Source organism: Oncorhynchus masou, chromosome 29 (assembly GCF_036934945.1).
Source record: "Oncorhynchus masou masou isolate Uvic2021 chromosome 29, UVic_Omas_1.1, whole genome shotgun sequence".
NCBI lineage: Eukaryota > Metazoa > Chordata > Actinopteri > Salmoniformes > Salmonidae > Oncorhynchus > Oncorhynchus masou.
The window spans coordinates 85,138,432-85,151,849 of record NC_088240.1 but is presented as its reverse complement, the minus strand read 5'-3'; the positions used below and the strand labels follow the sequence as shown (position 1 = coordinate 85,151,849).

Genomic DNA, 13,418 nt, shown 5'->3' with positions numbered 1-13,418 from the left:
AGATCTCCCCCAGACCTCCCCTAGCTCTCCCCAGACCCCCTAGCTCTCCCCAGACCTCCCCTAGCTCTACCCCAGACCTCCCCTAGCTCTACCCCAGACCTCCCCTAGCTCTCCCCAGACCTCCCCTAGCTCTACCCCAGACCTCCCCTAGCTCTCCCCAGACCTCCCCTAGCTCTCCTCAGACCTCCCCTAGCTCTCCCCAGACCTCCCCTAGCTCTCCCCAGACCTCCCATATCTTTCCTCCATGTCCATGTATGGGGATTGTAGATGTACCTTTCAATCATGCACACACCCATACCCCCCCCCCCACACACACACCCATACCCCCCCCACATACACACCCATACCCCCCCCACACACACCCATACCCCCCCACAAACACCCATACCCCCCCCACACACATACACCCTCCTCAGCACCCTAACACACACACCCCTGACATCCCACAGCCACAAATGTTATGAGGGTTGAATATTTTCACTAAAACACATCTGTGTCCTAAATGGTGCCTTTCCCATTATAGGCCTATAGTGCTCTGGTCCAAAGTAGTGCCCTACAGTATACAGGGAATAGGATGCCATTGGGGACGTTGCTATACTAAAAGGTCTACTGTAGCTGCTACAATAGCAACTTCTATGGCTCCTGCAGGGTCAAACTACATATGTACGGACTTTACCAGGCAACATGTGTGAACAAGGGTGACTTGGATCTGTCTGTGGATGATGTTCACAGAAAATTCATCATTGTTACCATGAGAAAGGTAGGTGTGTGTGAGAGTGAGAGAGTGAGAGAGTGAGAGAGTGAGAGAGAGAGAGAGAGAGAGAGAGAGAGAGAGAGCTTGTGACAAACTGGGGATCATTAGGCGACCGTGATGGTTTGAGGGCCAGATTTGGGAATTTAGCCAGGACACCAGGGTTAACACCCCTACTCCTATGATAAGTGCCATGGGATCTTTAATGACCTCTAAACTAACATGGGACTATGTCCAACGACGGGCACAGTTGAACCAGTTACTGTGGACATAAAAATGGTCTGTCAACAAGCATTTCCTTCCCTGTTCCGTATCTACGCAGCCTTTCTGTGACGTGGGCTATTCTTCTATTTCAAGGCCTAGCTAGTCATCTCTCTCTCTCTCTCTATACATACACACACACATATATATATACAATCACCATGAATACTTTATTTTCACATTTTCTCATTTCCTTTTTCACACCTTTCACCTCGTCATCACCGGGAGAACCATGGCTGTTTTGTTGTGGCATGTTACACAACTTTACCTTTAATATATCTAGACAGACCCGCCTCCTCCCGGAACTGAGAGAACTCCATCACTAATATTGCATCTAGACAGACCCGCCTCCTCCCGGAACTGAGAGAACTCCATCACTAATAGGGCATCTAGACAGACCCGCCTCCTCCCGGAACTGAGAGAACTCCATCACTAATAGGGCATATAGACAGACCCATCTCCTCCCGGAACTGAGAGAACTCCATCACTAATAGGGCATCTAGACAGACCCGCCTCCTCCCGGAACTGAGAGAACTCCATCACTAATAGGGCATATAGACAGACCCATCTCCTCCCGGAACTGAGAGAACTCCATCACTAATAGGGCATCTAGACAGACCCATCTCCTCCCGGAACTGAGAGAACTCCATCACTAATAGGGCATCTAGACAGACCCATCTCCTCCCGGAACTGAGAGAACTCCATCACTAATAGGGCATCTAGACAGACCCACCTCCTCCCGGAACTGAGAGAACTCCATCACTAATAGGGCATCTAGACAGACCCACCTCCTCCCGGAACTGAGAGAACTCCATCATTAATAGGGCATATAGACAGACCCGCCTCCTCCGGAACTGAGAGAACTCCATCACTAATAGGGCATATAGACAGACCCACCTCCTCCCGGAACTGAGAGAACTCCATCACTAATAGGGCATATAGACAGACCCACCTCCTCCTGGAACTGAGAGAACTCCATCACTAATAGGGCATATAGACAGACCCATCTCCTCCCGGAACTGAGAGAACTCCATCACTAATAAGGCATCTAGACAGACCCATCTCCTCCCGGAACTGAGAGAACTCCATCACTAATAAGGCATCTAGACAGACCCACCTCCTCCCGGAACTGAGAGAACTCCATCACTAATAAGGCATCTAGACAGACCCACCTCCTCCCGGAACTGAGAGAACTCCATCACTAATAGGGCATCTAGACAGACCCACCTCCTCCCGGAACTGAGAGAACTCCATCACTAATAAGGCATCTAGACAGACCCACCTCCTCCCGGAACTGAGAGAACTCCATCACTAATAAGGCATCTAGACAGACCCACCTCCTCCCGGAACTGAGAGAACTCCATCACTAATAGGGCATCTAGACAGACCCACCTCCTCCCGGAACTGAGAGAACTCCATCACTAATAAGGCATCTAGACAGACCCGCCTCCTCCCGGAACTGAGAGAACTCCATCACTAATAGGGCATATAGACAGACCCATCTCCTCCCGGAACTGAGAGAACTCCATCACTAATAGGGCATCTAGACAGACCCATCTCCTCCCGGAACTGAGAGAACTCCATCACTAATAGGGCATATAGACAGACCCATCTCCTCCCGGAACTGAGAGAACTCCATCACTAATAGGGCATCTAGACAGACCCACCTCCTCCCGGAACTGAGAGAACTCCATCACTAATAGGGCATCTAGACAGACCCACCTCCTCCCGGAACTGAGAGAACTCCATCATTAATAGGGCATATAGACAGACCCATCTCCTCCCGGAACTGAGAGAACTCCATCACTAATAAGGCATCTAGACAGACCCATCTCCTCCCGGAACTGAGAGAACTCCATCACTAATAAGGCATCTAGACAGACCCACCTCCTCCCGGAACTGAGAGAACTCCATCACTAATAAGGCATCTAGACAGACCCACCTCCTCCCGGAACTGAGAGAACTCCATCACTAATAGGGCATCTAGACAGACCCACCTCCTCCCGGAACTGAGAGAACTCCATCACTAATAAGGCATCTAGACAGACCCACCTCCTCCCGGAACTAGAGAAACTCCATCACTAATAAGGCATCTAGACAGACCCATCTCCTCCCGGAACTGAGAGAACTCCATCACTAATAGGGCATCTAGACAGACCCATCTCCTCTCGGAACTGAGAGAACTCCATCACTAATAGGGCATATAGACAGACCCACCTCCTCCCGGAACTGAGAGAACTCCATCACTAATAGGGCATCTAGACAGACCCATCTCCTCCCGGAACTGAGAGAACTCCATCACTAATAGGGCATCTAGACAGACCCATCTCCTCCCGGAACTGAGAGAACTCCATCACTAATAGGGCATATAGACAGACCCACCTCCTCCCGGAACTGAGAGAACTCCATCACTAATAGGGCATATAGACAGACCCACCTCCTCCCGGAACTGAGAGAACTCCATCACTAATAGGGCATATAGACAGACCCACCTCCTCCCGGAACTGAGAGAACTCCATCACTAATAGGGCATATAGACAGACCCACCTCCTCCCGGAACTGAGAGAACTCCATCACTAATAGGGCATATAGACAGACCCACCTCCTCCCGGAACTGAGAGAACTCCATCACTAATAGGGCATCTAGACAGACCCGCCTCCTCCCGGAACTGAGAGAACTCCATCACTAATAGGGCATCTAGACAGACCCGCCTCCTCCCGGAACTGAGAGAACTCCATCACTAATAAGGCATATAGACAGACCCACCTCCTCCCGGAACTGAGAGAACTCCATCACTAATAGGGCATATAGACAGACCCACCTCCTCCCGGAACTGAGAGAACTCCATCACAAAATAATAGAATTTAATCCCCAACACTTTGTTTTTTTCCACTCTGGCCTTAAGTGGCATTAATGGGTTGTGTCCTAAATAATACCCTCTAGGGCGGGCTTCTGGTCAAATGTAACGCACTACATAGGGAATAGGTTGTCATTTGGGACGCTTTGAGGTATCTCACATTTAGGTATTCAACTCACCTTAAGTGTGTAAAACTGTGATATGTCTTCTCCACGTTGAGAACAGATCAGTCGCTCCAAAGTGACCAGTTTCCTCAAAGGAAATACCGCGTGGTGTCTTCTCCTTAACCTTTAAAGTTCAAACAGCAGTGAGACATGAGAAGCAGAGATGATTTCAGTACTACATTCCTGAAATACTATAGAATAAAACCTGTTATTATATAGGAACTTGCCATGCACCACACGGTCTGTCCTGTCTGAATATATGCACCACACTCTGTCCTGTCTGAATATATGCACCACACACTGTCCTGTCTGAATATATGCACCACACGGTCTGTCCTGTCTGAATATATGCACCACACTGTCTGTCCTGTCTGAATATATGCACCACACTGTCTGTCCTGTCTGAATATATGCACCACACTGTCTGTCCTGTCTGAATATATGCACCACACTGTCTGTCCTGTCTGAATACATGCACCACACTGTCTGTCTGTCCTCTGTCTGAATATATGCACCACACTGTCTGTCCTGTCTGAATATATGCAATATATGCACCACACTGTCTGTCCTGTCTGAATATATGCACCACACTGTCTGTCCTGTCTGAATATATGCACCACACTGTCTGTATATGCACCACACTGTCTGTCCTGTCTGAATATATGCACCACACTGTCTGTCCTGTCTGAATATATGCACCACACGGTCTGTCCTGTCTGAATATATGCACCACACTGTCTGTCCTGTCTGAATATATGCACCACACTGTCTGTCCTGTCTGAATATATGCACCACACGGTCTGTCCTGTCTGAATATATGCACCACACTGTCTGTCCTGTCTGAATATATGCACCACACTGTCTGTCCTGTCTGAATATATGCACCACACTGTCTGTCCTGTCTGAATATATGCACCACAATATATGCACCACACTGTCTGTCTGTCCTGTCTGAATATATGCACCACACTGTCCTGTCTGAATATATGCACCACACTGTCTGTCCTGTCTGAATATATGCACCACACGGTCTGTCCTGTCTGAATATATGCACCACACTGTCTGTCCTGTCTGAATATATGCACCACACTGTCCTGTCTGAATATATGCACCACACTGTCTGTCCTGTCTGAATATATGCACCACACTGTCTGTCCTGTCTGAATATATGCACCACACTGTCTGTCCTGTCTGAATATATGCACCACACTGTCTGTCCTGTCTGAATATATGCACCACACTGTCTGTCCTGTCTGAATATATGCACCACACTGTCCTGTCTGAATATATGCACCACACGGTCTGTCCTGTCTGAATACTCCCAGCAGGACATTACCTTTAACTCTCCTCTTAATTAACAGTCTACTCCCAGCAGGACAGCACCTTTAACTCTCCTCTTAATTAACAGTCTACTCCCAGCAGGACAGCACCTTTAAATCTCCTCTTAACAGTCTACTCCCAGCAGGACATTACCTTTAACTCTCCTCTTAATTAACAGTCTACTCCCAGCAGGACATTACCTTTAACTCTCCTCTTAACAGTCTACTCCCTGTCTGAATATATGCACAAGGACACCACACTGTCTGTCCTGATTACCTTTAACTCTCCTGTTAATTAACAGTCTACTCCCAGCAGGACAGCACCTTTAACTCTCCTCTTAATTAACAGTCTACTCCCAGCAGGACATTACCTTTAAATCTCCTCTTAACAGTCCACTCCCAGCAGGACATTACCTTTAACTCTGTCCTGTCTTAATTAACAGTCTGTCCTGTCAGGACAGCACCTTTAAATCTCCTGTCTGAATATAAGTCTACTCCCAGCAGGACATTACCTTTAACTCTCCTCTTAATTAACAGTCTACTCCCAGCAGGACATTACCTTTAAATCTCCTCTTAATTAACAGTCTACTCCCAGCAGGACATTACCTTTAACTCTCCTCTTAATTAACAGTCCACTCCCAGCAGGACATTACCTTTAAATCTCCTCTTAACAGTCCACTCCCAGCAGGACATTACCTTTAAATCTCCTCTTAACAGTCCACTCCCAGCAGGACATTACCTTTAACTCTCCTCTTAATTAACAGTCTACTCCCTGCACCACACTGCAATATATGCACACACTGCTGGACATTACCTTTAAATCTCCTCTTAATTAACAGTCTACTCCCAGCAGGACAGCACCTTTAAATCTCCTCTTAATTAACAGTCTACTCCCAGCAGGACATTACCTTTAACTCTCCTCTTAACAGTCCACTCCCAGCAGGACATTACCTTTAACTCTCCTCTTAATTAACAGTCTACTCCCAGCAGGACATTACCTTTAAATCTCCTCTTAATTAACAGTCTACTCCCAGCAGGACATTACCTTTAACTCTCCTCTTAATTAACAGTCTACTCCCAGCAGGAAAGCACCTTTAAATCTCCTCTTAACAGTCTACTCCCAGCAGGACATTACCTTTAACTCTCCTCTTAATTAACAGTCTACTCCCAGCAGAACCGCACCATTAACTCTCCCTAAACCCAGTTGTAGACATGTCCGGACATGTAGCACAGATTCAGAAACACAGGGGGCAGGCAGGGTGACTCACGTATAAATCACAGGAGGCTGCTGAGTGAAGGAAGGCTCATAATAATGGCTGGAACGGAACTAATGGAATGTTTGATGTATTTAATACCATTCCACTAATTCCACTCCAGCCATTACCATGAGCCCACCCTCCCCAATTAAGGTGCCACCAACCTCCTGTGATGCAAATACATGTAGTAGAGCTAACTGGAGTGTGGTTGGTGGTTGGCCCCATTGGTGGCCCTAGTTAGTAGTAGTTAACCATAATAATGACCCCTTAGTTAATTCAGGAAATGTTCAACTGAGCCTGCAATATTTCACCAAACCTGCTCAGAGTGAACTACTCCATGTGACACCACAGAGGAAGGGGAAGTCAGCTCCTATGTCATGTGACCAGGGTTTTGGAGTTTCTACACATAAGCCCCAAGGACAAGACAACCTTGATTGTATAGATTTATTGACATTAAATGACAGAATGTATCCAAAGCAACTGCATTGTGGGTCGGGAACCATAGGAGAAACAGCATATCAATATCCACTGTTATGGCTATGGACTAATAAGAAAGCATTGACAAACAGTATTATTATTCACGGTTATATATCAACACTGCATGTACATTATGCAGCCTGTGTGTCTTTAACAGACCTGGGTTCAAATACTATTTGAAATCATTTCATCTTAATTGACCTGGTCCTCCTCCAGTACCCCCCCAACAGCCCACCCCTGGTCCTCCAGTACCCCCCCCCAACAGCCCACCCCTGGTCCTCCAGTACCCCCCCACCCCTGGTCCTCCAGTACCCCCCTCAACAGCCCACCCCTGGTCCTCCAGTACCCCCCTCAACAGCCCACCCCTGGTCCTCCAGTACCCCCCCACCCCTGGTCCTCCAGTACCCCCCCCCAACAGCCCACCCCTGGTCCTCCAGTACCCCCAACAGCCCACCCCTGGTCCTCCAGTACCCCCATCAGCCCACCCCTGGTCCTCCAGTACCCCCAACAGCCCACCCCTGGTCCTCCAGTACCCCCAACAGCCCACCCCTGGTCCTCCAGTACCCCCAACAGAACACATAACTGTAGCCCTGGACAAACACACCTCAGTCAACTCGTTGAAGGCTTTATGATTAGTTAACAAGTTGAATCAAGTGTGCTTGTCCAGGTTTACAGTAAACATTTGTACTGTTGGGGGTACTGGAGGTCCAGGGTCAGGAAACACTGGCTTTGTGAACCAATAGAATTGTCCCAAAATAACAAACTCCGCCCATCTGGCACTCCAGGCAGGACAGATCAAACGCTCACAGTTTCAGATAGTATTTGAACCCAGGTTCTTCTCATGACACAGTCAGCGCAGATGATAACAGATCTTCAATGATAGACACATTACAGTATGGCTTTTCAATCATTAAAGTAACAGAATGTTACCCGACAGTACGGCTGAGCTAAGCTAACAATTATGTTAATTAAATCTATAAAACAATTACTGTCATTTTCCCTTTCATTCTCTGAGAGCACAGGGAAGAAAAGCCTTCACTTCCCCTTACCGCCGTAGATAGGGCATGGAGTGGAGCGGTCAGTCTTCTTGAACACGTTGTATTTACATGCCTTTTGGTCAAACTCCTTCATGCAATCATCAGGAAATCTTGTGGGCTCAGAATACCTGCAATCAAACAATCAACATCAGCAAATGCTTTGGTAAAAAATGTATGGACTATCACTCACTCACTCATTCTCAAATCAAATATTATTTGTCATGTGCTCTCGAATTCAGATGTAGCTGTTAACTTAAGGGGGCTGAATAATTTTGCACGCCCAATTTTTCAGTTTTGATTTGTTAAAAAAGTTTGAAATATCCAATAAATGTCGTTCCACTTCATGATTGTGTCCCACTTGTTGTTAATTCTTCACAAAAAAAATACAGTTTTATATCTTTATGTTTGAAGCCTGAAATGTGGCAAAAGGTCGCAAAGTTCAAGGGGGCCAAATACTTTCGCAAGGCACTGTATGTGGAGGAAAAGTGACTATGCATAGATTAAACACCGTTCGGGCCTCCATTTGATTAATTGTTCAGGAGACTTATGGTTTTGGGGTAGAAGCTGTTAAGGAGCCTTTTGGACCTAGACTTGGCGTTCTGGTACCACTTGCCGTGCGATAGCAGAGAGAATAGTCAATGATTTGGGTGGCTGGAGTCTTTGAAAACAAATTTGGGCCTCTGACACGGCCTGGTATAGAGGTCTCGGATCGCAGGGAGCTTGCTGGGCCGTACGCACCACCCTCTGTAGCGCATTTTAGTCAGAGGCCGAGCAGTTGCCATACCAAGCGGTGATGCAGACAGTCAAGATGCTCTCGATGGTGCAGCTGTATCTACTTGAGGATCTGAGGACCCATGCCAAATCTTTTCCATCTCCTGGGGGGAATAGTCATCACGACTGTCTTGGTGTGTTTGGACCATGATAGTTTGTTGGTGATGTGGACACTGGAAGCTCTCGAGCTCCACCACAGCCCCGTCGATGTGAATGGGGGCCTGTTCGGCCCTCCTTTTCCTGTAGTCCACGATCAGCTCCTTTGTCTTGTTCATGTTGAGGGAGAGGAGTGGGTCTAGGCTTTCTGGGATGATAGTGTTGATGTGAGTCATGACCAGCCTTTCAAAGCACTTCATGGAGAACACTACAGATGTGAGCGCTATGGGTCGATAGTCATTTAGACAGGTTACTTTGGCGGTCTTGGGCACAGGGATTATGGTGGTCTGCTTGAAACATGGAGGTATTACAGACTGACTGGGTCAGTTAGAGGTTGAAAATGTCAGTGAAGACTTAAACCACTGCTCGTAGAGATGGAAATAATGAGCACTGTGATAGTTATATTGACCAGTGTGGTGGTACAGACTGGGAAGGCTGAGGGTTATATGAACCAGTGTGGTGGTACAGACTGGGAAGGCTGAGGGTTATATGAACCAGTGTGGTGGTACAGACTGGGAAGGCTGAGGGTTATATGAACCAGTGTGGTGGTACAGACTGGGAAGGCTGAGGGTTTTATGAACCAGTGTGGTGGTACAGACTGGGAAGGCTGAGGGTTATATTGACCAGTGTGGTGGTACAGACTGGGAAGGCTGAGGGTTTTATTGACCAATGTGGTGGTACAGACTGGGAAGGCTGAGGGTTATATGAACCAGTGTGGTGGTACAGACTGGGAAGGCTGAGGGTTATATGAACCAGTGTGGTGGTACAGACTGGGAACTGTCTGAGGGTTATATGAACCAGTGTGGTGGTACAGACTGGGAAGGCTGAGGGTTATATGAACCAGTGTGGTGGTACAGACTGGGAAGGCTGAGGGTTTTATGAACCAGTGTGGTGGTACAGACTGGGAAGGCTGAGGGTTATATGAACCAGTGTGGTGGTACAGACTGGGAAGGCTGAGGTTATATGAACCAGTGTGGTGGTACAGACTGGGAAGGCTGAGGGTTATATGAACCAGTGTGGTGGTACAGACTGGGAAGGTCTGAGGCTTATATTGACCAGTGTGGTGGTACAGACTGGGAAGGCTGGGGTTATATTGACCAGTGTGGTGGTACAGACTGGGAAGGCTGAGGGTTTTATTGACCAGTGTGGTGGTACAGACTGGGAAGGCTGAGGGATAGTTATATGAACCAGTGTGGTGGTACAGACTGGGAAGGCTGAGGGTTATATGAACCAGTGTGGTGGTACAGACTGGGAAGGCTGAGGGTTATATGAACCAGTGTGGTGGTACAGACTGGGAAGGCTGAGGGTTTTATGAACCAGTGTGGTGGTACAGACTGGGAAGGCTGAGGGTTATATGAACCAGTGTGGTGGTACAGACTGGGAAGGCTGAGGGTTATATGAACCAGTGTGGTGGTACAGACTGGGAAGGCTGAGGGTTATATGAACCAGTGTGGTGGTACAGACTGGGAAGGCTGAGGGTTATATGAACCAGTGTGGTGGTACAGACTGGGAAGGCTGAGGGTTTTATTGACCAGTGTGGTGGTACAGACTGGGAAGGCTGAGGGTTATATGAACCAGTGTGGTGGTACAGACTGGGAAGGCTGAGGGTTATATGAACCAGTGTGGTGGTACAGACTGGGAAGGCTGAGGGTTTTATTGACCAGTGTGGTGGTACAGACTGGGAAGGCTGAGGGTTTTATGAACCAGTGTGGTGGTACAGACTGGGAAGGCTGAGGGTTATATGAACCAGTGTGGTGGTACAGACTGGGAAGGCTGAGGGTTATATGAACCAGTGTGGTGGTACAGACTGGGAAGGCTGAGGGTTATATGAACCAGTGTGGTGGTACAGACTGGGAAGGCTGAGGGTTATATTGACCAGTGTGGTGGTACAGACTGGGAAGGCTGAGGGTTATATGAACCAGTGTGGTGGTACAGACTGGGAAGGCTGAGGGTTTTATTGACCAGTGTGGTGGTACAGACTGGGAAGGCTGAGGGTTTTATTGACCAATGTGGTGGTACAGACTGGGAAGGCTGAGGGTTATATGAACCAGTGTGGTGGTACAGACTGGGAAGGCTGAGGGTTATATGAACCAGTGTGGTGGTACAGACTGGGAAGGCTGAGGGTTATATGAACCAGTGTGGTGGTACAGACTGGGAAGGCTGAGGGTTTTATTGACCAGACATTTAGTGGGTGCTAGAATAAAAAAAGCTGTGTATGGTTCTCACGCCTGGCAGCATTGCATGTCCCCGTTGGCTTGACAATAGCAGTTCATGCAATCACTGGTCCTCCAGCGGGACCCGATATCATGCCACGTCCCATCCTTGTCGTAGAGACACTGCCTCATGCCTAAACAAGGAAACAATATAAGATATCACTGTGTTTGTTGTCTTTTCAATGAGATTCAAGTGTTTAGAAACATAATTGCATAACAATATGAAATTATATGCTCTTTACAGGTCATAAAATACAAATATAAAACACTAAAATCACATAATGATTTGGTACAAGTGGTTATTTTATTAAATTGATAAATGTACAGGGGTGTGTGTGTGTGTGTGTGTGTGCGGTACAACACCAACTACTTTTGCCCAGAGCCCTATGGTTGTGTGTGTGTGTGTGTTAACAGCTGGTTATCTTTGTCCTTTACCTGGTTTAGCTTGTTCAAACCAGCAGCCAGCATGGAACAGTGGCAGCAGTGCACACAGCATTACAGCTACAGCCAAGGACCTCTTCCCGGGGAGAAAGAAGAAAAGAGCATATGTTATCAGAAGCACCTTTATTCTCCAAGTAGGCTACATTTACAGTACTTTCTGACCACAATGAAGAGAATATACACACACAGGATACATAGACACAGACCGAGGGCAATAAAACATAGGCCTTTCATCAAACCGTCTAAACATTAAATATGAAGAACTAGCAAAGTGAACTGACACATTTTAACATGTGGAGGTGATAGGTCATTAACCCTCTAGATCTCTGGATAATAAAATAACCTAAAGTAATTTATAATTCCTCATACATAACATGCAATGATAGAAAGAACTTACCATGATTGACAGGAATTTAGAGTGGATTCACAGGTAGATTCTGTCGGTTCTTTTGAGCTGTAGAGCGAGGTGTCATTCAATAATCCTCCCCCATAACATCAGACAATAAGCACAACAAGAGAAGGAAACCCCATCAGTCTCTTACCTTCAGTAACAAGACGCTGGCGCTAGCAAAGTATGCCGAAAGGGTCTTCTCACATTAACCCAATTTTGTCCTTGGAAGTGATATTTCTGAACAAAGTAGGATTAGTTTGCACGAGAGGCTAAGCTAAAAAAAGGAAACAATATTTTCTCTTCCTGTGTCCCGTTTAAATTTCTCCGCCTTGCGCAACGGAAGTCCCGCCCTTTGTACTTCCGTTTGATTTCAGCATTCTGCATCACTGGTGGTGAAGAATCGCAAGTACATCTCTTAAAAGAAGTAGGGGAAATCCAAACTTGGATCACGTTAAGACATCCAGCCAATCGCAATTGACTGAATATCGACGTCTCATACAATTTAACTAACAAGTGAAATTGCCTGATTTAAGTGGATATTTTAAATAATATCCAAATTGATTGGGCTTCTACAATGAGACAATATGATTTTTTTCCACATTAACTTAGATGAAGCAAAGCTCTCAGGTTAATTTAAAGTTTAATTCCCAGATGGCCTATACAGGTTTGATTATTCATTAGATTTGATCAATCAGTAAAATCTGCTTTTGCGAAGCACAATCAATCAGTCCCGTCCCCAGTGGGAATCCCATATGGCTGTGGCCTGAGGGGAAAGTGAACAATAGTGGTAAATGGCCTGAGGGGAAAGTGAACCATAGTGGTGAATGGCCTGAGGGGAAAGTGAACCATAGGGGTGAATGGCCTGAGGGGAAAGTGAACCATAGTGGTAAATGGCCTGAGGGGAAAGTGAACCATAGTGGTGAATGGACCTAACATTACCTTTATGATAATCCAGCAATCTAAATTGCTTGGGTATCATCGTCTCATTCAATTTATTTATTTAAATTGTTGAACATACTTTTCTAGGTTCTTCCAATTAAATTGTACATCTTAAACTTTGCAATTGTAACCTAGATGAACCAACTTCCCAGGTTAATTTAAAGTTTAATTCCCAGGTATGATTAATCAAATTGTCCAGTACTGATGGTTCATTAATGTCTATGTATAGATTAAAATCATCTTTGTGGGGCCTCTCAGGTGGCACAGTGGTCTAGGACGCTGCATCACAGTGCTAGCTGTGCCACCAGAGACTCTGGGTTCGACTCTGGGGTTGGCCTAGCGTCGTCCGGGTTAGGGAGGGTTTGGCTGGTAGGTAGGGATATC

At 46.7% G+C, this 13,418-nt stretch overlaps 1 protein-coding gene across 2 annotated transcripts; it reads right to left on the bottom strand.

Moving 5' to 3' along the window:
* Positions 1–7,574: 7,574 nt before the first annotated feature.
* On the bottom strand, positions 7,575–12,432 carry LOC135520854 (beta-microseminoprotein E1-like). Of its 2 annotated transcripts, XM_064946666.1 has the most exons (5): positions 12,247–12,432; positions 12,102–12,158; positions 11,699–11,780; positions 11,277–11,397; positions 7,576–8,251 (listed from the first exon to the last, which is right to left on the bottom strand). In XM_064946666.1, the coding sequence occupies exons 2-5, from the start codon at positions 12,102–12,104 to the stop codon at positions 8,122–8,124; spliced, it is 336 nt and encodes a 111-aa protein (XP_064802738.1). In that variant the 5' UTR covers positions 12,105–12,158; positions 12,247–12,432; the 3' UTR covers positions 7,576–8,121. The 2 variants fall into 2 exon arrangements, with proteins under 2 accessions (XP_064802739.1, XP_064802738.1); XM_064946667.1 differs by lacking the exon at positions 12,102–12,158 and having other exon boundaries at positions 7,575–8,251.
* Between the last annotated feature and the right edge of the window lie 986 nt (positions 12,433–13,418).

What these genes read in the sequence shown, in the direction of transcription:
- LOC135520854 (XM_064946666.1), bottom strand. An exon ending in GTTTGAACAAGCTAAACCAG is followed by an intron (nt 11,398 to 11,698) that starts GTAAAGGACAAA and finishes TTCCTTGTTTAG; the next exon opens with GCATGAGGCAGTGTCTCTAC. An exon ending in GACATGCAATGCTGCCAGGC is followed by an intron (nt 8,252 to 11,276) that starts GTGAGAACCATA and finishes GTTTGATTGCAG; the next exon opens with GTATTCTGAGCCCACAAGAT.